Source organism: Amphibalanus amphitrite, unplaced genomic scaffold, assembly GCF_019059575.1.
Source record: "Amphibalanus amphitrite isolate SeventyFive unplaced genomic scaffold, NRLGWU_Aamphi_draft 001053F_arrow, whole genome shotgun sequence".
NCBI classification, from domain to species: domain Eukaryota; kingdom Metazoa; phylum Arthropoda; class Thecostraca; order Balanomorpha; family Balanidae; genus Amphibalanus; species Amphibalanus amphitrite.
Window position 1 is genome coordinate 139,297 of NW_024882547.1, and position 25,477 is coordinate 164,773.

At 51.7% G+C, this 25,477-nt stretch overlaps 3 protein-coding genes and 1 long non-coding RNA gene across 8 annotated transcripts in view; 1 reads left to right on the forward strand and 3 right to left on the reverse strand.

Annotated features, from left to right (window-relative positions):
* Positions 1-8,078, reverse strand: part of LOC122369592 (filamin-A-like) — a 60,714-nt gene extending 52,636 nt beyond the window's left edge. For 4 of the 5 annotated variants that reach the window (XM_043344446.1, XM_043344445.1, XM_043344441.1 and 1 more), the window contains exon 1: positions 6,211-6,598. In XM_043344446.1, the coding sequence (XP_043200381.1) occupies positions 6,211-6,583 (373 nt within the window). In that variant the 5' untranslated portion in view covers positions 6,584-6,598. Of the gene's footprint in view, positions 1-6,210; positions 6,636-7,920 lie in introns of those variants that run through there. The other variant, XM_043344442.1, reaches the window with a different exon arrangement.
* The window catches only part of LOC122369595, a 78,589-nt gene extending 59,399 nt beyond the window's left edge, over positions 1-19,190 (forward strand). The window contains exon 2 of the long non-coding RNA XR_006254429.1: positions 18,936-19,190. This is a non-coding gene — a long non-coding RNA (uncharacterized LOC122369595). The remainder of the gene's footprint in view (positions 1-18,935) is intronic.
* LOC122369594 (snaclec 3-like) lies at positions 9,425-12,435 on the reverse strand. Its single transcript, XM_043344448.1, has 3 exons — positions 12,129-12,435; positions 10,315-10,604; positions 9,425-9,989 (listed from the first exon to the last, which is right to left on the reverse strand). The coding sequence occupies exons 1-3, from the start codon at positions 12,142-12,144 to the stop codon at positions 9,675-9,677; spliced, it is 621 nt and encodes a 206-aa protein (XP_043200383.1). The 5' UTR covers positions 12,145-12,435; the 3' UTR covers positions 9,425-9,674.
* LOC122369593 (sphingomyelin phosphodiesterase-like) lies at positions 12,968-25,177 on the reverse strand. The gene is made up of 12 exons (XM_043344447.1): positions 24,603-25,177; positions 23,272-23,441; positions 21,674-21,841; positions 21,201-21,318; positions 19,192-19,301; positions 17,989-18,164; positions 17,254-17,351; positions 16,753-16,849; positions 16,124-16,297; positions 15,616-15,805; positions 14,857-15,047; positions 12,968-14,595 (listed from the first exon to the last, which is right to left on the reverse strand). Exons 1-12 carry the CDS (start codon positions 24,712-24,714, stop codon positions 14,439-14,441), a joined length of 1,761 nt encoding a protein of 586 aa, XP_043200382.1. The 5' UTR covers positions 24,715-25,177; the 3' UTR covers positions 12,968-14,438.
* Positions 25,178-25,477: the final 300 nt, after the last annotated feature.

Consider the following 25,477-nt stretch of genomic DNA (forward strand, 5'->3'; position numbering starts at 1 on the left):
TAGTCTTGTAAGATGCAGTGTCTCCTGCTCTGGATACTGTAACGAACGTCCTGAGTTGGTGGCTCTGGCTATGGGGTCAATAACCAATAACCATGCTTAAGGAAAGCTGTCTTGTCAGACAATCCGTTTCTCATCATTCTCACCGTAGTAACACAGGACATATCTGCCCACCGTAATAAATGCTCCCAGAGCACCCCGGTGCCCAGCGTGGTGCATACCGTATGACCCCCGCTGCGTCTCCTCAGGACACAGTGCGGTGGTATACCTACAGGTGGTGAGTGCTGGGACCGAAATCTCGGTGCGGCCGACCGTTCGCACGAGCGACAGGTGGTGGCACTGGTAACGGGAAGGCGTCACTTCCTGTTGACCGTGTGGAGTCCAACGGGAACCAAACACGCCGAAAAGGGGACAGTACAGGACGTCATGCATCAATTTTATCAGCATTTAAAATCGTGGAGGAAAGGACAGCAACCGCCGGCTATACTATACGCCTGTTATTATTTGGACATTTGGCGACCAAGGATGTCGCGAACTGCCCAATAGTGGCCCTAGAGTCGTTATTTTCTACAAAGGATTAAACGATTGGAAGTCTAATTAGCAAATATAGATATTGATTGAGAGTGACAGGTAATGAACTCGACGCTGTAGAGCTTGGCGTATGCGACCACTAACGGTTTACACCACCCAAAGTCACTCAGTCTGCTGGCGGATGAAATGCTCTAGTATTCAGCTGTGGTTCGACCTCGCTGTCGACCCGACCCTAATCCAATACAAGGACATGCCCGCCTTGGTTATATCAAATATTGGAATTGGGCTCCGCATGTCGATTCAATACCATCTCGCCGCCACAGCCTCGCTCCGCTGTAGGAATATATGTGGGGCGGTGTATAACGTCCGGACGTGGCTGTCGCATGCATGACACGTATGTCGACATATGGCATGTTCAGCTATCGTAATGCTGCTGATGTCGCCAAGTGGAGCTGTTTGTGGAACGATGCAACCGCATGGGCAAGGCTGTAACTGTTAGCTAGGGCTATTAACAAAATAGAATAAAATGCAACACTTTAATCAGATTAACCCTCGCACCGACGGAGGGGGCGGATATCCGCCCCCCCCCCCTGAGGTTTTTCGCGAATAGCGGGAAAACCGCGGCGCGTAGCGCCGCGAAATTTGGTATGACTATAACCTCATGAATTTTACACATGGTGTGCAAGTTTGAACCTCCTACCTTTTAAGGTCAGGTCACCAGGTCACTTTGAATGACCCAACCTCAAGTCACTTTTTTGCAACTTTGTCACCGTGCCAGAGCTACAGTAGATGTCGGAGACCTTTGAAAGTCGCAGGATATTATTAGGTCATTAGTAGCTACAATTTGTATATCTCGGAATTTTGATATCGGTGACCTAAGGTCAGGTCAATTTCGCGACCTCCCCATTATAAGTCAATGGGGGAAAAATCAACTCCCTGTTTTTACCACTAAAACGGGTCGGAATGGCCCCATATACCATACATGACTTCATATACGATCAACCTTCACTACCTTGAGGTCTGTTTTGCTGTTGGGCAGCTGTGAGGTCATGTGACGTCATCAAATGTCACCAAAGGTTTTTGGCCAATAACTCCGTACAGGAACAAGATACAGACGCGTGGATGGTCTCATTGTATTCAGCTCGTCAAGACGCATCGAATGATATACATGATGACCTCGAGGTCACGTGACCTGAGGTCAACCTTTGACCTTGACCTTTCGAGGTCAATATATATATATATATATATATATATATATATATATATATATATATATATATATATATATATATATATATATATATATCATTCGATGCGGATTGACGAGAGGATCACGATGATGCCCTTAGTTTGTTCCTATCTTGACTAATTCGAAAGTTATTCGAGAAAAACTCTCTCCATATCTAGCGCCGCCATTTTGACTTTTTCGACCCCTGTGACGTCATCTTTGACCTGACCTGAAAATGACCTTGTAAAAATTGTAGATCTTGGCCGTGCGTATCCGATGCCGTTTACCGCTTGTCGCTATCTTGCTTCGTTCTCGAGATCTCAGGGGGGGCGGTCATCCGCCCCCCCCCCCCGCCGGTGCGAAGTTGGCGCAGACCCCCGTCGGTGCGCGGGTTAAAAGCTATAGCAGCACTAGCAAATAGTGACACGGTCACCGTCTTTGCACAAATTTTATTGGAAACAGCACATATTTATGCCTGAATCCCATTGTAGCTCCCTTTAAAAACAACATCCGTCTTTGCTTCCTTTGTGAGTTTCTCCGAGACCCGGAAGCTTGTCTGACTGGAGCAGGGCACAAAGACTGAGAGAGCACACCTGACTACCCGCCCGTCGTCGAACAGGGTCAGAGCAGCCGTCCCGTGCCGCTGAGACGGCGACTTGCCAACTATGACTGCGCCGCACCCCACCGGCGGCGACATTCACGGAATGTGCTGCTCTCTCTGTCCACCACAAACGGCTACCCGCGTCCAGGATTGGAGGTAGAGCCAGGGGACTTCAGGAGAACCAAGAGGCGTCCTTCTCAACCGTTGAGATCGTCTGACGTTCAGAACCGGCACTGTCTTTTGATATCGACATTCGATGCTGTTTGTCTTTCGGTGTGTGTTCGACTTTTAATGACAGGGACAATCAAACCGCATGCTGTCTCGTCTTCATCGGACAAATATTGCCCGTTCAGTTTAGTAGGCTCTGTCTGCTCGTTCGTTCCATTCACCCAGACTGCTGAGTGCTGACCTGTCTTTCCCAGTCCGCAGTCGCCAGTCTGCAGTCTGTCTGCTGACCTATCTATCTCAGCCGCCAGTCAGTAGTTCCCAGTCAGCGCTGACTGATCTGTCTGTCAGTAAATCACATCAGTCAGTAGCGCCATCGGATCCCCCGCAGGCGCAACACGAAACTCCAATAGATCGCCGTCGGGTCGGGTAGCGGTTCGCAGAGTTTGCAGCAATCTCCCTCCCCTCCCCTCCCCTAACCTCCCCTCCTGTAACGTCAGGAGAGGGCTGTAACGTCAACCAATGGGGTGCGGACAGTTTATGGGGCTTCTATAGACCCCATAACGCCGGTGCTTCACACACTGTTTGATCAGACCAACAGAGATTTTAGGAGGTCTTAATCTGCGCATAACGTGAATGGTTGGGTCACCACACAATTGTTCTACAGCCTTGACCAATCGCCATACCTTTACATCGAATAGAGTGCGTATGGCTGGTTTCAGCAAATGTATTGGTAAATAGTGAAGAGTTTGAAGGCGTAACATCAATATTTATCATAACATTGATGTTGCATCGCGTCGGCTTGGGTCGATACGGGTAATCGAGGACAGAAAACGCTGTTTTGACTTTTGAGTCGTTGCATTGACGAAGAGCTAAAGCACAAGAGTTTATATACCTGAATATGCTCCACTGCTCACTGCCAGTCACAATCACGGTTTCCACCACAGTCATAGTCAGGTCAAGTCACAGTCTCAGTCACCACCGTTCGCCATCGCATTCACCACGATTCACCACCAGTCTGCGGTGACCGCAGCTGACCGCTGGTGTTGTTGGCCTTTTTTGCCGGCGGGACGTGACTGCTCTGGGCTCACGTCTGGAGTGTGGTCACTCCAGTGGGGGAACGTGTGAGCCACAACCACCTCCCATCGCTGAAGGGTCACCTCCCGGGTCTAGTTACAGTGGCCTGAGAACAACAAACGGACCGAACACGGACACGGAATGGATACGGAACGGACAATTAGACGGAACAGAAACGAAACGAAAGCGAAACGGAAACGGACATGGAACGGTCACGGAAAGGACATGGAACGGACACGGAACGGACACGGAACGGACACGGAACGGACACGGAACGGACACGGAACGGACACGGAACGGACACGGAACGGACACGGAACGGACACGTAAAGGAAGTGAAACGGAAAGGAAACGGAAACGAAACGGAAAGGAAACGGAAACGAAACGGAAACAAAACGAAAGCGAAGCGGAAACCGATACAGAACGGACACGGAACGGACACGGAACGGGCTGCCAGAATAAGAAACGGATACGAACTCCGATATTTCCTCGCTCGCCCATCACATCTTACAACGGCCATTGCAGCACATGACAGGTACCGTTTCATTTCGCGACACCCCTTCCCTCGGCTGACCTAGCACCCTAGTCTCTCTTTACGTCCCCAGCTCCCTCGCTGTATTTCACTCCACCCGCAGGACGCCCTCCTCTCTCCCCTCCCCGCTCTGTCACGCGTGACATGTCCCGTGTCCCGCCGAGGTCATCTGGGGGCGGACAGTTGCAAAACAAACACTGTCCGCCGGCGGACGCATAGTGCCGGCATTCAATCACAGCTGTGCACCCTAAAACGGCCGCCGGGACGCACCGGAAGCCCGACACGCGTGGCGTTGGTGACAGACGGCAGTTGACACTGACACTGACAGCAGTGAATGACAGTGATAGTGACAGTGGCATCAATTGCGTCAGCTCAGTAACAAACAGAAGCAGCGACAGTAGCGGCAACAAAAATGTAGAAGCAGCGACAGAAGAAGCAGACAAGACAGGCAGAAACAGCACCAGTCGCAGAGATGAAATTAATCACCAATCGCTATCCAACCAATTCTTATAGTGGCAACATATAATTGTCGGTTACGTTCTGAGTTCATTATAGACCCATGCAGTTTGATCCCACGTGCTTCGTTACGTGACCCGTAACACAGGAATATCACGGCCATCTCTGCACTGCCGTGACGCTGTGACGGTCCCGATGTCACGTGGTTGGTGTGACGGGTAGCGCCACGCTCTCCTACCCCGCGGAAGGGGATGGGCACCTGCAGTCTGCAGGATCTGAATGGCACGGGACCGGTGGAATGCCGAAACCTGTAGCCCGGACTCGGAGCTGCACTTATTTATGAAAGCGCTCGGTGGCTGGTAGTGAACGCGTCAGTAGCGATGTTATAATGCCCGCATTGGTTCAATGACCGAAATTTTATTTCCAATAACAGTGGCAATCTCGCCAAAAACGTCCAAACTCCGACAAATATATAAATATGAACTATATACTGTAAAATTATCCTACCATCCATGCATTTTCCGGCCCATTAATTCGCAACGTACGAGTAGGTATATCCACCAGATAAAGGTCTAATTTCGGTTTAACCAGTTCCTGAAGCCTTGCACGTTTATCACCGGCCAGAAATATCGGCTGACCGCGTACCTACTGCGGTGCAAAGTGGCTATAACCGCTGCTGTACGGCCCTCTGGCAAGCGTGATAACTCATTAATTCTGCAGACGAGTTTCATGAGGGAGGACGAAGCTTAGGTCCAGTGAGGCAGGATATGTCTTCACTGAACAAGCTCAAATTCCCACACCCAGAGTTGCGAGCATGGAAGTCAGCTGACTGCTGAGTGACCTGCACAGTGCACAGACCTGACCCGACCCAACTTGACAGTGCAATCTGACCCGGCAAAATTGACAGGACCAGACTCGATCTGAGGAAGCTGCTGGGAACGAAGACTGCCGATTAATCTTCGAACATCAGCATTCGAATCCACAGTATCGATGCGATGGTGGAGAGAAGAAGCGTGTTCAGGGGAGAAGCAATGAGGAGACGTGACTGAGAGACGAGGAGACCCGCTCGGGAGACACACACACTGCGGGGAGACACGCCACGCTCGGTCGATGGGGAACACGCGTGACTCTCAGAAAATGACACGTCGACCTGTCACGCACTAGGGGCCGGCGCCCGGGAAATATACGCCGGGTCAGAGACGGGTCCGGTGATGGGAGACAATCCAGTATGATGACGTGATAGGTGACAGAGACTGGAATGATGTCGCGTAAGCTGAGAGGCGAGATCGTCTACTGGACCAGGAATGTCATTTTGAGGGAATCCGAGGTGACGAAAAAGGCACCGGTATTTAGCCAAGGCATGTGATAGGTAATCTAGCATCACAGCGTCAGTGCTAAGTAATAAGTTCGTCATCTCCGCTAGGTCAAGATACAGGCGAGACCAATTGACACGTCCCTCGTCACCCGGCTATTGTCTCGTCTCGCGTTTTCTCGTCCCGTTCCCCGTCTCGTCCTGTCCAGTGTCAACTCACGTCCTGTCCCTCTGACTGCCATCCCTCCCATAATGTCCCAGCCTACCCTATTCCATCACGTCCCAACTCGTCCCATCAGTGCGGTACTCACCGATGTTGACGATCTTGATGTGTTCGTCCCTCTCGAGGAATCGCAGCGCCACGGACACATTCTCCAGTTTCTGCGAGCGGAACGTGGGCTGCCGGCTGTGCCGCGGCATTCGCTTTCCACTGAGCTCCTCGATCAGCGCGATCAGGTTGAGTCCATCCTGCAGGTCCGTCTCCAGCGAGTTGATCCGACGGTTGCGCGGCTTCAGGTGCTCGTTGGCCCAGCGGGTGAAGGTGTTCTGCTGGATACGCTTCCACTGGGCATCGTCAGCGAGATCGCGCTCCTCGGCCAGCATGGCGTCCTCGTGCGGCGGTCCCGCTGACCGCGGCGCGCTGCCACTGGCAGTCGCCGCCGGCGACGGTACTGCCGAGCCCATGGTGGCTACTAGTGCGCCGCCTGGCGGAACAGCTCTGGAACTAGCGCCGTCCCTGCAACGCGGCGAAACGAGGCATGTAAACGGGCAGTTCATTAGACGGTCATCGCGCATTGGCGTGAGATGGCCGGTGCAGTGAAATAAATACCATTACAGTCGGAAATAATAATTAAAGTTAAATACCTACGAAATAAAAATAAATTATTTAATTCACTGCTGCGTTGATATGACACGCGATTATGTGATGGACAAAAGCACAAAAAAAATCGAAAGTCAAGTCTCTTCATAAACTGTGTACACTTAGAACTTAAAGGAACCCTAGAAACAACCATGCACTTGATGTAGAACAACATTAAAAAAGGACTTTAATTGTCTATTTCGGCCGAAAAGTCATAAATAGCCGTTTTCGCGACGGTCATCTGGTACACATTTGGTGCAGATTAGCTGCCGATTTGCTGCAGATTTGGCCAAATTATATTCAGTGGATTTCTTAAAAGTTATCAATTTGGGCTGCACAAATGCTTCTATACCTCATTTTTCAAATTATCAGACATTATTTTCTATTAAAACACTAAAATAAGTTCATGATACGACTACGAGGATAATTTATTGTTACAGAGATTTAGTGCAGATTTGGTCATATTAGGTGCATTCGCCAGATAACCCGTCGTGAAAACGGCTAATATAGGTAAACAAATCAAATAAATAAAAATTGCACTGAGACAGGGACCCAGTTGCATCAATAGGTAATAGGTATAATGAAAAGGGGCACCATCCCCATCATTAGCTGCAAGGGGAGCGGAGAGGGGCAGATAAGCCGCCGCAGGACTTTCCCTGCGTACGCTAAACGGACATCGCTGACACCGGCTGGGGGGGGGGGGGGTGGAGCGGTGGCAATGTATCCATGTCATTGTAGCACGTGCTCGCTAGAGCACGTGCGGAAATCAAACGTGCTCACATAATGCTAACTACCATGTGTCCACAGAGGCGGGATGGATTAGCCGTAGCGAGCGTCTGATGCTGGTGCTCTGTTGGTAAACAAACGTTCGTTACACGTAAGGCCAAAGGCCCTGTGGCAAGGCAATAGAGGCCAGTCATAAGGACACCTTTGAACCTACGGAGAAAGAGGGGAAGTGACCATCACCCGCCCATATCCAACTCATTCTTCGTAAATTTCCCGATGTTATAAACATAGTTGCTCGGAATTCATTCGTTATGGTTTTCATCGTTTCGCAGCCTCTGGTTGTAAAGCAGTGCTCTGAACCGCGCCGCAGTAATATGCATGGAAAATGGACGATTTGTTTTCATAACCGACACATTCATCACGTCCACACACCTACCTGTCTCAGAAGACCAGCAACATCTTCATTCGGTCGTCCGTGGTGGGGGAAATCCTGTTATTCACAGCTCCTCCGCTAGAAACACGACCGTCTTAAAATTCACAACTCTTCCACAGCTCCACACAGCGCCCACAGCTCAATGGTTAGCTATCCAGCCGTCTCTAGATCTCATGACTCAGCGAAACTCCCAGCTCGGTGGCTGACTCGCCAATCGTTTCCAAATTCTACTCGCTGACGCTCACAACTCCCGGGCTGGTTCTCTTTCAGCCTCCTCCCGACAACTGTACGCTCACTGGCTCTGGATCACTTCCAGACTTCCCACAACTGAGTACGTAGCAGCGGCTGGTCTCCACCCCTCCACCTGACCCGGTCACCACACGACACACCCCCTCCGTGCCGGGCCCGACCCGCACCTGGCCCGTACTGGCCCACTCGGAGCAGCGACGGCGCCGACGGCCGTCGGCGGCGGAACGTCGGCCCACTGTCGGCCGGCGCCCGTACTAATTATAGCGTCCGACGGGGATACAGACCTCACCCCCCCCCCCTCCCTCGGTGGTTCTGCCCCGCCCCCAACCCACGAGAACCGCAGGCCACCGCGCAGAGATACACAGTCGAGTCGTGACTTTGTAACGGAGTGATGAGGGTTTAAACGGAAACGGTGGACGCGACTCGCCGCGGGCTAACGAGCTGTTATCCTGCTAAGGAGTTACGGCTAATGGAAAACACGCGGCATGACAGCTGTAGAAGTAAGGTGCACATAATGTCTGGACATTCTGTGCCAGTAGCATACCAAGGCGGTATGCCGGCTAGAGGATGACTTCGTTGAACGGTCAGCGACCTTGAGCGTGACAGTCGTGCCTGACGACGGAGCTGTCACGAAGGGGCCGGTCTGCGCCCCACCCCGGCCCTCTGCAGGCTCACTGTCAATAGAATCAGTCAGACGTCTCTCCCCATCTCTATTCTCTCCTCACGGGTGCCGGTGCTTCTGAACAATTGAACATTATAAGTGCTGCCGTATCATCCTATACAGTGCCATGACATCCCATTGGAGAATTATATTGCCCGCTCGAAGCAATCTTTCAAGTCTTTGATGTAATATCTGTATTTCTCGGTTCCGTCTTTCATAGCCTGTTCTATCCCAGCATTGTGCTTGCATCTGTTTGACCTAGCTGTATCTCACCCTGTTTCCGTCCACCCCACCCCTCCCCTCGTACCCCTTCGTCAACCGAGCGCGATATCACAATCAGCCCCCTCCCCGCACCCCTGCCCCCGCCCCCTGACCTCTACCGTCGAGGAGCTGCGGCACGCAAAGCACGCTCAGTGGTGTCCGTCAGGGCACGCCACACGATTCATAAAGCACTCGGCTAACATCGCCCCACCACAACCAAGCCGTTCTCGGGAACAACTAGCTCAAAGTGGTTGGAGACGGTGTTTAGTCGTAGAAATACAAGCAATATTCGTAAGTAGCTGACCAGAATAATATGAAGAGTAAGACACGTAGGTATCTACTTAAATTGGTTTCATTTATTTCTTACCTATGCCATTGGACGGCAGCTTCCGTTATATATTATCAAGAAGCTACATGCTGCATTTATTGCCAGATATAGATGGATATTTGTGTGCCAGCTTGAACATTTTTTTATATTCCGGTCGTCATCATCAGCCTACATTCACATAATAAATACGACTCCTGTCCTCCTCACCATTGTGTACAACGTAATCCAATTCACTAATTATTTACTTCCGGCGTGCGGTCAGTTGCTCTTTTCGGCCAGCATGTAGCCGCAGAAGAAGCGGAGTTTCTTGTCGCACGGCACCGGGCGCCAGCTCTTCCTGCGCGTCGAGAAGGCGGCGCAGAGCTGCGGCTCGTCCCCCATTGCCTGTGCCGCCGCTTCTGCCGCCGTTTCTTCATCGACCTCGGGCCCGGTGCCCTCCTCCCAGACCTGGAACTCCAGCGGGCTGCCGTCGGCCCAGCCCCAGAACGCCTCGCCTGCCTCGATCTCGCCGCTAAGACCGATCCAGACCTGGTCCTGGCCGGCCCGCTTGGCCCGCAGCAGCAGCTGGGACATCTGGCGGAGGATCGGAGAACTAGGTTACGATTGTGCGACAGCCGACAGCGTTTACAACAGATCAACTTTGTAATAACAATGCAACAGGTGAACTTTCACTGGAGATAAAGGAATGCATAAAATGTTTCAATTAATAACAATTTATTAATGATTCATCTAGAACACCCCGAAATTTCTGGAATTATGCAAACCAAAAGAAAATTAAAACGTAAACCAAAATATCATGCATCGTAGCCATGTGAGCCCTCTATCAATGAAGGGTGCAAGCAAAATGCATGAGAATAGTCATAGCCTCCTGCCTAACCCTCCATCCCCCGTTCGCTACCTGAAACACGTCTGTGACGGAGGCTAGCGCTGCGCCGGCCTGGGCGTCCTCGCAGTGGCGCTGCGCCGCCTCCCAGCCGAGCACGGCCGGCACGTACATCAGACACTGGTGGCCGTCGTGCCGCCAGCCGCTCGGGCAGCTGTCGCGCCGCACCTCCGCCTCAGTCTCCAGCTCGTAGGTCTGCAGCGGCCAGCCGCGCACGGCCGCCGCCGCGCCGCCGGCCGGCCAGAGAGCAGCGGCAGCTGATAGCAGCGCCACCACGGCGGGCAGACGGCTGCTCACGCTGACACCTGCCGGTGAACGGGGGAAGCTTCAGTTCATGCACAGAACGGGTCCAAAGAGAGGTGGCGTGCTAGCCGTCATGTTCTATCTTTCTGAAGGACATCACAATTCACAATCACGACCGTGTTACATGTTTGTAAACTTGTAAACGAAGAGAAGAAGTACATTGACAAGCAGCCCACATTCATGGCTAAAAAGACCTGGAAGCTTGAAACATACACAAACGGACAGATCGAAGAAAAACCGCAGGACTTACGAGTGACCCAGGATTACAAATTGCACAGCTTCGAAGCAAAATGTGAGCCCTGCATATCTTGAGCTTGCAAGCCATTAAGCTGCTCCATTCGCTAATTTTCGTATTAGGACCTGTCAACGACTCTGTTACGACTAGCGACTGAAAGGATATCGGAGTCTGACTTTACGACGGGTACTGAAAGCTGTCAATGGGTAATACTAGGGTGACCCGCGTGCTCCGCAACGCGAAAAGGGGTATTTTCGATCGGCGGGTGTTTGGTTGTTCTTGTGTCGGTTGGGTTATCTATCCATTTCGGTCGATTGCTTTTTGACGGCTAAACGTTTTGGTTTGGAAAAAATATCCACCGCATCGAGGTGCCCGTGTCTGATAAGCATGCTTTCCACTTCAGAATTTGTCAAATGTGCTTTATAATTTAGGCGCGTAGTTTTATGACAAATTAAAGGCGTAGATAATTTTCACTAAAAATCGTTTTGCAGAGGTTTGAAACATTTATATTTTTAAGAATACTGTTGCTTGTCATGCAAACGTGATGATTCGATCTTGGAGAGAATTGAATGCTCTTTCCAATGATAGCATTTTCAATTGTCAAACATATCAGGTTAAGCAGCAAAATCCGTGTAATTATTTAGTGGCACATTTTGGACAAATACCATTTAATTCAGCGATTTTTTCCACATTGTTTTTGATCAATTAGCTTTTCACAATTTTTCCATGAGAGACAGTACATTTTTATTGCTAATAGGCGCTGTTTCAACTCATTCCGTCTGACGATCACCTGAACTTAATATAAATTCCAAAATCCGTCCAAAACGTCCATTTTTCAAAAGAAAGTGTCCTCCCCGGTGCACGTGGCGCGTGCCAACCCCTGCACCGCACACCATTCGATAGCCCGTTCGATTCTCTACACGATGCTCTTTTCCCCGTACCGGTCGGGCCCACGGTTACCGAGATATTGCACCGGGACCGGACCCGTGTCGGGCAAATTTGGCTGTTTTCGCCCGTTTTTGCCAGCCGATTAATACATGTAAAGTCTATGACGCGAATTTGCACTTTTTGGGCACGCGCCACGCGCTCGCTATCGATCCGATCGAGCTGAGACCCATCAAAGGCACGTTGTCCATCCTTGTTCTATGAGTTGCGCAAACTTCAGCGCGGTAGGTGCAGTGCAACGGTGTGACCTGTAACCCGCGCTACGTAGCACCATGTCGCGACCTTCGTAATAGACAGAAACTACGTCACCACAAATAGTAATATAGATTCAGCCCGAGCATCTCACCTGAGACGAGTTCCATGTTAGTGACGCGCGCTGTGGCTGAGGTACCGTGCTGCTCTGCCGAGGTTTCCACCGCGAGTGACGGTACCTCTGTGACGTGCCGGTCCCGTCACAGGGACCGCCCGGGACCGGTGGGAACAGACCACCTGACGTCCCGGCGCTCTGAGGTCCCCTGGCCCGGTCTGATCCGGCCCGGCCTAACATGGTTCGACCTGACATGGTCCGATCGAACCATCGAACTGAAGGTAGGGAGCTGAAACCTCCGATTGTCAGCGACTATGATTTGGCTCTCGTCCTTTTTTTTTCTTCGGTCGTCTCTCTCTCTCTCTCTCTCTCTCTCTCTCTCTCTCTCTCTCTCTCTCTCTCTCTCTCTCTCTCTCTCCCTCCCATCCTCCCTCTCTCTTTTCCCTTCCATACACGTCTTGTTGACCGCTTACCCAGTCGTGATGTTTCACTGGCTGTAGTCTTTACAATATGGTCATCACTCGGAGGTGGGCCATGACGTCTGGCTGTAGATTTTTGGCTCGGCGTGTGGTGACAGGGAAGCGAGGCAGTCAGCAACCTTATCAAACTGTGCGTGTCATTTTCCCACAGACATATCCGGGCGGCACGCCGAGCAAATCTTACGGTAATTGTACGGCTCGTGAACGTTTCTATTATTTCTGTATTTAAAATAAGGTACAAAATTGTGTTGAGTGCTTTAAAACTGACAGTAGACACCCATGGCATCCCATCAAGTCAGTCCATTCAACCACTCCTAGATATAAAGCCGGAGCAAGAGGGTAACAAAACCACATCATCAATGAAAACCCCACCAGCCATAAAATGAACACAAAGTAACATAGTATGGCGATCGCGTGTATTTGATAATATTATGCACCCAATATGCACTGACAAAAAGTGTGTAAAAAACACCTAAACGAGCAAGAATAGAGGATCGATACGACCCATTACTAGAGTTCGCAAACCTGCACAGTGTTGGGCGGGCTGTGCTATTTCCGGGCCAATAAAGGCGGTCGAAATGCTTAGAACTATGCTATCTTACAGGTGACGATGACGTGACTGATGACGGGAAGACAGAATCGGTATCGGACGGCATGCTACTTTCCCATCGCTGCATCCGGGAGGTACATCACGTCACTATGTCAGTGTTTAATTCCTTCGCACGTCAAACAGCCATTGTCACATTTCTAGATCTATCAATGCGTTGACATTGAACCACAAACTGTTTCACTCTCCGAAATATCGTTTTTAGCGGTTGAACAAGGCGCAAACGGCAGTCGCTGTGGTCCCAGGGACTGCCAGACCCTCCGTTCTCATACCGAGCAGCCAGGGAGCGTTGCCGGTGCCACCGTCCTGCCGGGGTGTTCCCCTTTTGTGCACGGTGGGACCGGCTCTAGCAACACACCTGACCTGCACGGGAACGCTCTCACGAGGCAGCAGGACTGGGCTCGGCAGTAGCTGATACTTACACTCGACACGATGGGAATATAATATTCCGGAAAAGGAGCACTTACAATCCATTAAAATGTGAATACCGTATGACCAAACTTGCGGTTTCTTTAGCTAAAAGCTACATATTATAGAAAAAAATGTATCGCAATAAGATGAAACGCGATTTATCCAAGCAAATCGGCAGTTTCCAGCCTTCTATTGACTTACAATGCTTCGGTTACTTTCATACGAGCATCGCTTACCTGCTTTGTTTTCACATCATTTCACGTTATTAACTATGCTAATTATAAATATGCAAGATATTATGTAGAGCTCCCACATCAAACGCCTAAAAGTTACCAATAAATACCAACTGAAAACACATCAGGAAACATCTCTCGACCCCACAGCTCCAAGGCAGATGACCATCAGTCACTCTCCAATTGGAAAATCACTCACATCACGTGATATTGGTGCGTGCGTGGTCCGTCTGCGCGTGGGAAGAACCACCTGTACTGCGGCCGCGCCTCGGCTCCGAGGCCGGGTCACCAGGCGGAGGCATGAGGGACGAAACGCAGTACCTACATACGCATAGCCGCGCACACGGATTATCCGTGGGGTGACTCGGAACGAAATGGTTGAACAAGGTGTGTTACGAATGAAAAGTGAAATATGTAAAACAAACGAGTCTCTTTCATACGAGTCTCGAAGCTAACATTTCTTATTTACGATCGATGGAAGACAGCCAAGTCAGTGTCAGTTTGTAGGTCTCGTTTGGTCGACTGACCGGATCGCCGTTGTCATGGCGACACGGTCAGTTAGTTCCATGTGTGCACATGCGCTGGTGAACAGGGCACCACCCCTGGTGCCGCGGTGCACTCAGCTGAGTCCTGCGGCGGTGCCCATCTGGTAGAGCAGTCTCACCAGCCGACAGTGGTGAGAGTTGGTGCCGTCCGAACTCACCACACCACATACGGTCCGTATCCGGCACTCGATGTCGCACGGACCCACCACCGAGGCCGCGCCGCTCAGGTCACTGCCGGCAACGGGGCGCAAGTCAGGTCACAGGTCAGGTGCAAAGGTCATAGGTCAGGGACATGAGTCACGTAAAGGTCAAGAAAGGTCAGGGTCATATAACTGAGAGCAACAGCGCTGCCTTCTTTACTGGTTGGGTCATGATGCAAAGGTCGGAAGGAGTGTCACATAGGTAGACTAATGGCCAACATTTACAAGCTAACAAGTGTTTACTACGACACTGAAAAGGAATCTGGTATAGAGGCGATCACTCGACCTGTACCTGTAATATTTGTCGAATTTCCGTCCATAGACGAGCATCTTTTTCACCATGCGGCTCCACCGTCTGGGTGAGAGGTTCTTTAGGCGGTACCGGGCGGCGGCCGACATCTGGAGGTGCCAGCGCGGTCCCTTCTCGGGACGCTCGTTGGCCTCGGCCAGGTCAGCCACCCAGCGCTCGTAGTCTATCACCTCCTGTGGCACGGAGGGTGGGTTATTTGAAACCTGGGTCATGTCACAGGTTATTTATTATTATTATTTTTATTATTTTGTTGGGTTAGGCCCTTTCGGTCCAATTAGACCATTTCAGAGCCGGGAGGATGCTAGGATATAGGGGGCCACCCAGCCCCAAGGCACTCACTGTACCCGGCTACGGGGTGCGCTCCCTCAGGAGCAGCGATGCCGCTCCAAGGGAGCAGCCCGCATGAGATAAAGTTGCCTGTCCAGCCCGGAGGGGGTTTGCGGCGTGGGGGAGAAGGATTTCAGTATCCTGAGGATAGAAACACGGAACGGTGGATGTCACAGGTGAGATCAAACACAGAGGCTAGCTCATCTCTGCCAACATCACGAATTCCACACGAATTCCTTTCAGCAGGCTGCAGGCATCCATTCAACCCATTAGAATGAGACACGAATGGATTAAAAAGTACTGCACGTATATGATTTTATTCTTGAGTCCTCAATCGCTTTGGCTAGAAGTATTTTCCGACTTTGAGAGCAAAGCCTTACAATCTTAGCAGCGGCGTTCGTAGCGTCAACTCACCCATGAGGAGCGGTTTCCCCTGTCGCCATCTATCGTGTAGATCCGGTAGCCGGGGTTCACGTTCTGCCACGGTGTCAGAGAGGGCGCCACGTACGACACGGAGAATGGCCGATCCCGGTCGTCCTTGTAGAGCTGGATCTCGTTCAGATGGGTGTGAGAGAAAAACTGGGCCGTCACCACGTCCTGGTAACTGGAAATACGCATAAAACAAGATGAGAAATGAATTACCGTGGGATTTCATCTGGTCCACGAACAGTTAATTAATATCTAGGTAACAGCGTCACTAGCAGTGCAGCGGACCAATTCCGTTTGCCCATCTGATCGTACAAGAGCAAGCCCTTAAGCACTACCTCTAGAGTTGAGTAACACAAAAGCACCGCAATGTAGGAGTCTGAGCTGTATGAAAAAAAAACACATTAAGTCTGTTCGCCCGCTCCTCGGACCAGTCGCACTCTGAGGTCGCTAACAATCCACAGCCAGCCTCCTGAAGAGTCGTCCTGGCACCCACCTGCGTATGACGGAGTGGTAGAGGTGGCTCCAGCCGGGCAGGATGTCCGGGTCGGCCGGCGACACGTGCCCCACCACGTGGCACCGCTCGCCGGCGGCACGTGCCGCACGTAGTTCACCGGCCAGCCACTTGAGCTGGTGGTGCGGGTCCGAGGTGGCCGTCAACAGCACCCATCTGAAAGGGAGGGGAGGGTCAGTCTACGTGGGTGGGTGGGAAGGAGGGGTCTGTATCGGTCAGCAGTATACAACCGGATGAGCGAGGTCAGAAGCGGCCAGCAGTATCTGAGGGAAGGGGAGAGGTCAGAAGCGGTCAGTGGTATCTACCTTAACAGCAGAAAGTCCGGAAGAACAGCTTCCGACAGGTCTGTCCCAAAAGTAACATAATAACGTAATGGGAAGCTATATCACGGGTAGGTCAAATGGTACACATGCCAGAGATTGATCCTGAGCAAAATGGCAAAGAGACAAGCTGGGATTCAGTCTACACTAACCATTTCACGCGCTTATCGGGATACAATAATAGATGGTAACAGAGACTGGAATTATGCAACGTGCCGGAACCCATCAGCAGCTAATAAGGCGATCTTAGAAATCGACACACCACTAAACCCAAATACCCGTCGTACTCACAAGTTGAAGCGGTAGGCCACGTTCGTATTCAGCACGATGATTCTGAAGCCGGGACGAACGAGGACAGAGTAGAAGCCTGCCTTGCGTAGCGTGGCCACTGAATGAAAGGTCAGAAAAGCTTGGTCACTTTTCCGATCACTGATACCAGTTAACGGTTCAAACACATGAGTCAATGAGCTGTAGACTCGTATGGGACGGTTTATGCAGATTAAACACTCAGTTACATCTTGCACTACTATGTAGATCGGTTCATGAGGGCTGGTCATTAACAATTTCATCGTAAAATGAAAAGTCCCTGTCGCACTATTTTGGCCAAGTACGAGCCACGTAAATTATTGAAGAACGATGCAATACAAATTAGTATATGACGTAACAGTAACAGAATATAGATGGAAATGAAACATTAGGAATACTAGAAGAAGATTATCCGTACACCGAAACACGAAACCTGCGACTTAGCAAATAACATGGATGAAGGCAAATAATAACGGGAGGCCTTACGTGCATCAGCGGGAAGCCAGTGTTTCCACATCTTGGCATAGTCGTGGTACAGCCAGGACACGCTGAAGTTGCCTTTACGAACCTCGGACGGCGGGAAACTGGAGAGAACAAGGGCCGACAGTTAGCTTAACTCAGACTCAACAGTAATTCAGCTTGATCAGCAATGATGGTCGACAATGTCCTGAATACTTACATGACACTCGCTACATATATCGCTGCATTGAGGCGGCAAAGATAGCCAACAAAACACCATTCAGGACTAGGGAGATGGGCGGTGCTCCTATCATCGCAAACAGAAGAATGGAGACACAAGGGGGAGGGGGAGTAGGCAGGGATAGTGAGAGGGAGGGAGGGAGGGAGGGATGGAGAGGTGGCGTGATGACCACGCGATTACGTCACACTCACTGACACGTCATGAGGGTGGGGTTGACTATCGTGATTTCATGGCGTCGATTTAAGCTGTGCTGATAGCGCATTCAATGAACAAACGGCAATAAAAGCACCACATGCATGCAGAAAGATAAGATTTCACGCCTAGTCGTAATGCGAATCATATTTCATCCGGCAGAATAAAAAGCTATGTGCCAAGCTTCGGCTTGCATGAAAAATAAAAAGCAACATTTTAGTTTTCCTGGCACACAAAGCCAATGGTACATACTGTAAATGATTTATTACAATGTATCTTGACCCCCCCCCCCCCTCCCTTCGAAACACCGTTCCGTGTTCCCCACTCACTAATTCGTGGGCGCACTGTCGTGGTTGCCGATCACCGGGTAGACGGGCACGCCGGCCAGTTTATGACGTAACAATGACGTCACACGGGCCGTGAGATCGAGCACGTCCTTTCTGGTGGTCTTCCAGCTGTCGTGGGGAGCCGTGTCGCCAGTCCATAAAACGTATGAGAGCTCATCCTGTCGAGGGGAGAGGGGACTGTCAGACAGGGAGGGAGAGAGGTGGACAGGGAGAGGGAGAAAGGGGGAAAAGAGTGTGCGTGAGAGAAACGAATGCTCTTAAATTTGTACGTCTTTTACATAAACAGTTTAGGTTTAACAGTGATATAGAAAAGAAACTGAAGAAAGATGGTTGCCTCGGTAAGCTCATTGACCCTCCTGCCATTCATTCTAATTGATTTCATGCCATGTTTGAAGACAGCGTTGCATGTTGTAAGTCCTTGATACGTTTCCTGGGCCGCTGCCCCGGATCCCTCCCCTGCTGCCGCGTTCGAGCAACTCCAGGCCGCCCCAAGCTGCAGTCCGGACGCATCATCTGCATTCTTCCACCGTCACGTTTCCCGCCGCGCCGGCCAGACAGCGGCGGGGTCACCGTGAAGTTCACTGGGTACATACATGTCCATAAGAAAACCTTATTGCAGTCGGAGGACAGCCCTCCCTCCCGGGTTTCCGTCCCTCCCGTCCTGGCGCCATTCAGGGCGCGTCCTTGGCCCTCCCTCGTTCCACCGTCTGGTCAGTTTTACCCGACAATCAGCCCGTCTGACCCTGCCTGCAAGTGGCTTAGAGACGGCCGACGGCGAGCTGAACACGGTGCAGTTTTACCACCGGACCCCGGGGACACATTCGGTTTGCAGGGTTGGCCTGTGAGCGGTGGGGGAGGGGTCCAGTGGAGGTCACCGTCACCCCTCTCCCTGTCTCCGGCTGACCGTCCCCTCTACCCCCTTCCCTCAGAGACGGTCACACCACCAGCGGTTATTGGTGCCAGCATGGTGACAGCAGCGTGGTGACAGCGTGGTGCCAGTGTGACCAGTTCCGACGCCAGATTGAAACTGCTTTCCAACGCGCACGGAAAAAAACGTCCAAGACAATTCTGTTGCTATCAACAATAATGTAACAGGTCACGAATGCACATCATTTTTGTTAACGATAGCTAAAATGTAAAAATTAGAACCAAACGTCAGGAATAAACATGTAAACAAACACTTACCTTATGTTTGCGGGCGACGTGATCTATCAGGGAGTGCAGGAGGCGGGGCGGAGCATCACAGCGATATTCTCCCCAGTGGGCGGCCTGGCGAGAGCGCTCCTTCGGAAACCCTGCCGGAGCACACGGTCACGTGACATGTGGGTGACGGAAGGCGTAGCGTCATATGACACATGGGTATCGCAGGGTGGGTAATCATTTGACATGTGGATATGGAAGGATCGGCAGTCCGACATAAAATACGGGAGCGGTACGTGAACGATCGGAAAACTTAAAAACGGAGGTCAGCATGCTAAGTAAGGACAGAAGCATCATGAGACATAAAAACCATACTTATGCCTTTAAAAAATGCCTTAAAAACATAAAAAAACTTATTTAATAAGTTTTGTTTTTGGTAAAATTACATAACTCGCGTGAAGTAACACAGGAACGAGGAACCGCTGAGAGCGATTTGCGTCGCTCTGCGAGATCGTGGTCCGATGCTTACGCGTCTTTCCAGTAAAGTGAATCAGTAGGTCAGGCTCCGTGACCTTGGTCCACGACAGTTCACGCGGGCGGTCTCCCTACCGTTCACGGTGGACGATCGTCTCTACTCCCTATCCCTCGTATTTCCGGCAGTCTACGTAAAACCATTCGCGATAGAAGGCCAGCCGTCTGCGGTCCGCGTTACATTTTCCAGCTGATTGGCCAGCCGTCGCTCCGATCATCCAAACGACGTGGCATGAATGAACTTCACCAAGGCGGACGTACGCGCCGGACCATCAAGGCCGCCAGATCTGGGTAACGCGGCCATCAAACACCGTGAGAAGCAGATGTTTGGAGGGATATCTAACGTGTGGCGTGACGCACATATCGGACCTCGTGTGTTATAAAACGCGTCACCATTTCCAGAACCAGACGGGACGTATCCAGCTCACGGATGACGCGTCTGGTGGTACGATAAACTCGAACCATTTACATAACTTCTGGACAGTACATCGTCTCGTGACGCTTCCAATGAGTCAGCCATTTGAGTCTTTGACGAATTCCGATGCCTCTCTGAGACGGAGAATGTCACGCCAGCGCTCCCCATTGGAAATTTGTACATCGAAGTGGTGTGAGCCCCTCGTCCCTCTTGGTGCCAATCCCCCCCCCCCCAACCCCCCTCGGAGCCCCAACCGGTGGTTTCGGTTCACGGCAAATGTCGACTCGCTAGCAATGTGTATGTATGTATGTACGTAGGACGGTCATCCAACGGTGACCATGCTTCTGTAAAACTGACCAGAATACGCCGCAATGATCTGTCCATGACCGGTTTGAAATGCACCAGGCCGTCGTGGAATCCGCTATGCCTGACATGTCGCTAGGTCGTGAATTTCTCTTCATCCAAACTCAAAACTCGTGGTGTCTTCGTCTACCCTTTCAGAATTTTCGGATTTTTATCGCTCACTAACTCAACGCCCACAGCATAGCTCCTCCCCGCCACTGTGGCAGTATAAGAATACCACGTCCCTCCCCTCCTCTCCACCCCGTTACAAAACAGCCGGTGCCCTTACCGCCCGGGGTTGACTGCCGGTGACTGACCCACCCCGCCGCTCTCTATCAGCCCCGGCTCCGCACCATCACGGTACATCCTGCCGGCCCCGGTCGGCACGACGTGACTCGACGTCACGGCGGGGCTCGTGACACGGAATCACGGTGACAATGTGCCGGACTGGACCGCTGCAGTTTTCCAATAGAATGAGGGTCGGTGACTGTGTGGAGGGGACGAAAGGCAATGCAAACAGCACTTCAAAAATTCAGGTCGATGTTGGATTAGTAAAGCAATAATCCAGTGTGCAGCCGACTTTTGTACATTAGTTACTTGACTGCTCCGCATTTGTCTCATCTTTCGCATATTCGTTCGAAACATCTAATCATTTTATTTACCCTCTGTTTAACAACCTCGCAAAATATCCCACAAAATATAACACCGTACCGCTCCGCCCTTAGTCCGAACCCATCCTCATTTAACCCGTTCCTTCCTCTCTCACCATTCTCGGCTCGGCAGCAGAGCGGGTCGTCACAGCCGTTATCGGCTCCCTCCTTGTAGTGAACGTCCAGATGGATATCGGCCAGGTGCAGTACCTTCAGACCGGGCGTGGACGGAGGCTGGCGGAGGAGCAGCAGGCAGGTCAGCCGTCAAATCAGGTACGGTTAGGTCAGGTCAGTCAGGTGCAGTACCTTCAGATCCGGGGATGGACGGAGGCTGCAGTACACCACGGACAGGTAAGATCCGTCATGGATGCATCATTGCAAATAACAGCCAAAGTACCTTAGCGTAAAATACATACATACGTTAAAGCCCGACCAGAGATGAGCGCGGTACGAAGCAAGATCAGTGCAGTTCAAAACGATTCCAAGCTTCCACTTTCCAGCTCCATGAGTACGAGTGAGTACTTCATCTCGCCCCTTCTCATCATAGTTTATCCCCTCGCCTACTACCTCCGTGACCCCGCCGTCTCACCGGATAATGGGCGTCACGTCGCTTAGCGCGGCTGGCCGGCGGCGGCCGCGGCAGGTCAAGCGTCACATCCAGCTTCAGACCCTTCTCTGCTGGACAGGACGGCAGGAAGATGCGACACATCTGGGCAGGAGTCAGCTTCGTGTGCAGCAGGATGTATTCCACACTCTCCTGGCGGTCGGCAGGGGCGAGTGAACAATTTGTTAATGTTAATGTAAACACATTTTTGTTCTATTGATACATGTTATATTATTTAAGATACTAATCTGGCAATGCGTACAGGGTGTCCGGATAGTTCTGGCGCTTTTCAACATTTTCTAAAACAAATGCCATTGGTTCATAGATACTAATCAATGGATCAAAACAATGACCAGGGACACCAAGCCACATGCTTCCGCTACGTGCTCATTCAATGTAACCACCGTCGGCGCCGACGACGGCCTCGACGTAGGGGAGGAAGCGTCTGCGGGTTTTGACGATGCGGGGCATTTCCAGGTCCTCCCATGCTGTCATGATGCGAGTCTTCAGCGACTCCAGGTTGGGGTGAGAAATGGCCTAGATCCTGTTCTACAAAACGCGTAGCACGCCTTAGTCGAGCGGGTCAGGTTAGGAGAATAAGGCGGCCTAATCTCATTTCGCCACGGTGATCTGGCCCGTCTGTCAGTTTAGCTTGAATGGCGGCGGCGTTGTTGGAGGGTGCTCTGTGCTGTTGAAATGCGAAGTGACCCTTAGGGCATGTCGTCTTGACCCTCGGGTTGATGTGGCTGTCCAGGAACCCCTCGTGGGCCAGCCTGTTATTCATTTATTCGACATTGACGAAGATGATGGGACATTTTTGTCCATCAGACCCCCGCACTTTCTTCGATTGCCGCGTTGAAATGCTGCTCCGTTCCCATATCGCGTTCGAAACGGTCTGAGGATATTTTTTAAGGAATTCCCGAGTCGAAATAAACCTTAACCTGCTAAACCATTCATCGAAAAACGCCGCATCGCGCTGCAACTCGCGCCTCGTTCAAGTCGCACCCGGCCGCCGCGCGCAGGCATTCAGCGACAAGGCGCATCTTCGCCCATCTACCCATCACTGAAAACGATTTCAAGGTCATATTTACACGACCCCTGGCTGAGCAATCAACGAGGGGTCATGTCTGTGATGATTGGCTGAATGTCCAATAATCACAGCGCGCGTTACACGGCGTCCAAAAGAAGCGCCAGGACTTTCCGGACACCCTGTAAATGTAACACTTCGTTTTCATTTCGAAACAAAATGTTTAGGCATAAACCTATCCGTCCATCCATTCACCCATCCAAGCACGACTCAACTGAGATAAGCAATGCTAGGGATTCGGTAAACAATTCGTACGGGATATCGGACATGAGCAGCAGTCCATCCATCTATCCGTCGGTCCATTCGTTCTCTCTAGCTGTCCATTCTTACATCCATATAAACGGATCACGGATTGACGGAAAAAATCCGCATCCAACCATTCATTCAACTGTCTACCTAATCAAGTGAGTTTATCCACCCGTCCGCCCGTACGTCTGTCGATCGGTCCGTCCATCCGTCCGTCCGTCCGTCCGTCCATCCGTAACTCCGTACGTACCGCCCAGTTGTCGATGAAGCCGCGGCACACCGTCTCTGTGACTGGTAACAACCGACAGGCAGAGAGCGCCTGGCCACGCAGAATCGCCACAGAATGCGTCATACGGACCAGAGCCACGGCTACTGGTCCGAGTGTGTTACAGGTGGAACATTGCACGCCAGAGAGTAGTGCTGGAAGACACAGGGACGCATATAATACAGGCATACAGACACCACCGGTGTTTAGTGTTCAGCTGGAACAGTGAAGACCGGAGGGTATAGCTGGAGCACACAGACATACAGGCATACATCAACAGACAGGACCGGGCCGAGCTCACCGTCGCGTCGGTCACAGAGGGATAACCTTTCAGTGGACGGCCGTGACATTTGAACCAGCAGCGAGCATTGCGACTACGTAAGGCCATAACTGCACGTTTGAAGCAAATGAATGCATAAAAGGCTGAAAGTTTCTATCATGAGCAGTGCAATCGTTTAGCAATCTACGGAGAGTGAAGAAGACATCTGTGTTATGCGGGCTGCAAACGCCAGTGTGTAAGGCCGAGGGCGGTGTGGGTACTGGAAACTGAACTAGCCGCGTTTTTGCTGCTGAAGATGAGCGGTTTCTCGTCTCATGTCGATGAGTAATTGGGTCTGGCTGCACTACTCTCGCCTGGGTACTCAGCCCACTGCAGACAGCCTTGATGGGCACGGACGGCCTTAGTGGCTGGGAGGGTTCCTCTGAGACACCCCGGGCCACCGCCGGGGCCGTCCGCTGCAGCCGAGCCGGTAATTACCGACCGATTTGACCGGCCCGACACGCCCCCATTCCAACCAGACGGCCGTGCTCGTACGGGAGGGACCGGACGGGGAGGGGAGGGGTCTAAATGAGCGCCGGAATCGTCCGTCGGGGCCGGCGCTAATTAGCGGTGTCGGAAATAAAATCAACGGAGCCAGATCAGACGCCTGACTTAAAAATCAGGGAATAGACGGAGTACAGTTGACGCCAAGGCAGATGACGCCAAGGCCTGTTTGGACAGTTAGTGACATGGGAATTTGACAGGAAGCCAGCCAAGCGGCTATAGCGAGCTCACGATTTGAATTTCGGCTAATACTTACTGGTAGCTTACGAGCCCACTGCCACCGGCATCATGGGAGCGACATAGGAACGTCCGGACCCGAAGAACAGTGCCAGGGTAAGGGTCATAACGCATTGTGACCTGTCTAGGTAAGGGGCCGTGAGCTGTGTGGGGACGTAACCAATAGATGCACAATGGGCAGGTGTGAATCAACGTGAACGGTGCGGGGCGCCGTGACCTATACGGTGGGCCAGCGCTGACAGCGGCGAGTACTTACACGTGCCGGCGGGAGCTACAGAGGGCACCAGGCAGAGAAACAGCACCAGAAGTAGTTGAAGTCCCAGCGGCAGCGGCAGTAGACCGCAGGATCTTCCACAGGAGCTGGTCATACTGAAAACTTTGCTGGCTCTCGATGGCTGTGCCGCCCAACTAACAACGAATGAGACAAGTGCTCTCAGCTCAAACGGATTATTTATTCAACCCGTCGTAGAAAAGAAGTCTCCAAGAAAGACGTGCAGGCAGGATATGGTATCAAACGTGAAACACGCTTCTCGAAGATGGTCTTGCGCACGCCACTTGGCTTGTTTCTCCAATCCAAACGGCACCCCGACTGGTGCCGTAAGTGCAATACCGTTGTTGTCACACCGGACACCAGATTACGGAAGCGGTCCACAGAAGAAATCCAACTACATACCTGGCAAACCGTCCGCTGCTGTCCGAACTTAACTACACTCTCTCTCTCCCTCACACCTTTCCTCAGCCCTCCCTCCGCACCTCTGCCCCTGCACGTGCCGTCGCCGTCAGAGCGGCCCGGAGCACCGCACCCGTCGCAGCCACGTGCAGTGCCCGACTGACCGCCGCGCCGACTCACCCGTCCGTCCGTCCGTCGGCCTGGTAGGAACGACAGCCAGGGCAGGGTCCCCGGCGGTCGCGCTAGGGTAGAGGCGCCCATGCAGACGACACTATAGATCGGTTATAGATCGGTTAATTCATAACTGTTGTCTGTATTGAGGGCATTGCAAACGTAAAGATGCATGAAATTAAGCGATGACCCGACATAGAAACGGCAGTACCTATGACACTGCGGATGTACAGGGTACGACATTCAAGGTTATGGGGTACTTCAGGGTTACAGGGTACGCCAAAGTAGGG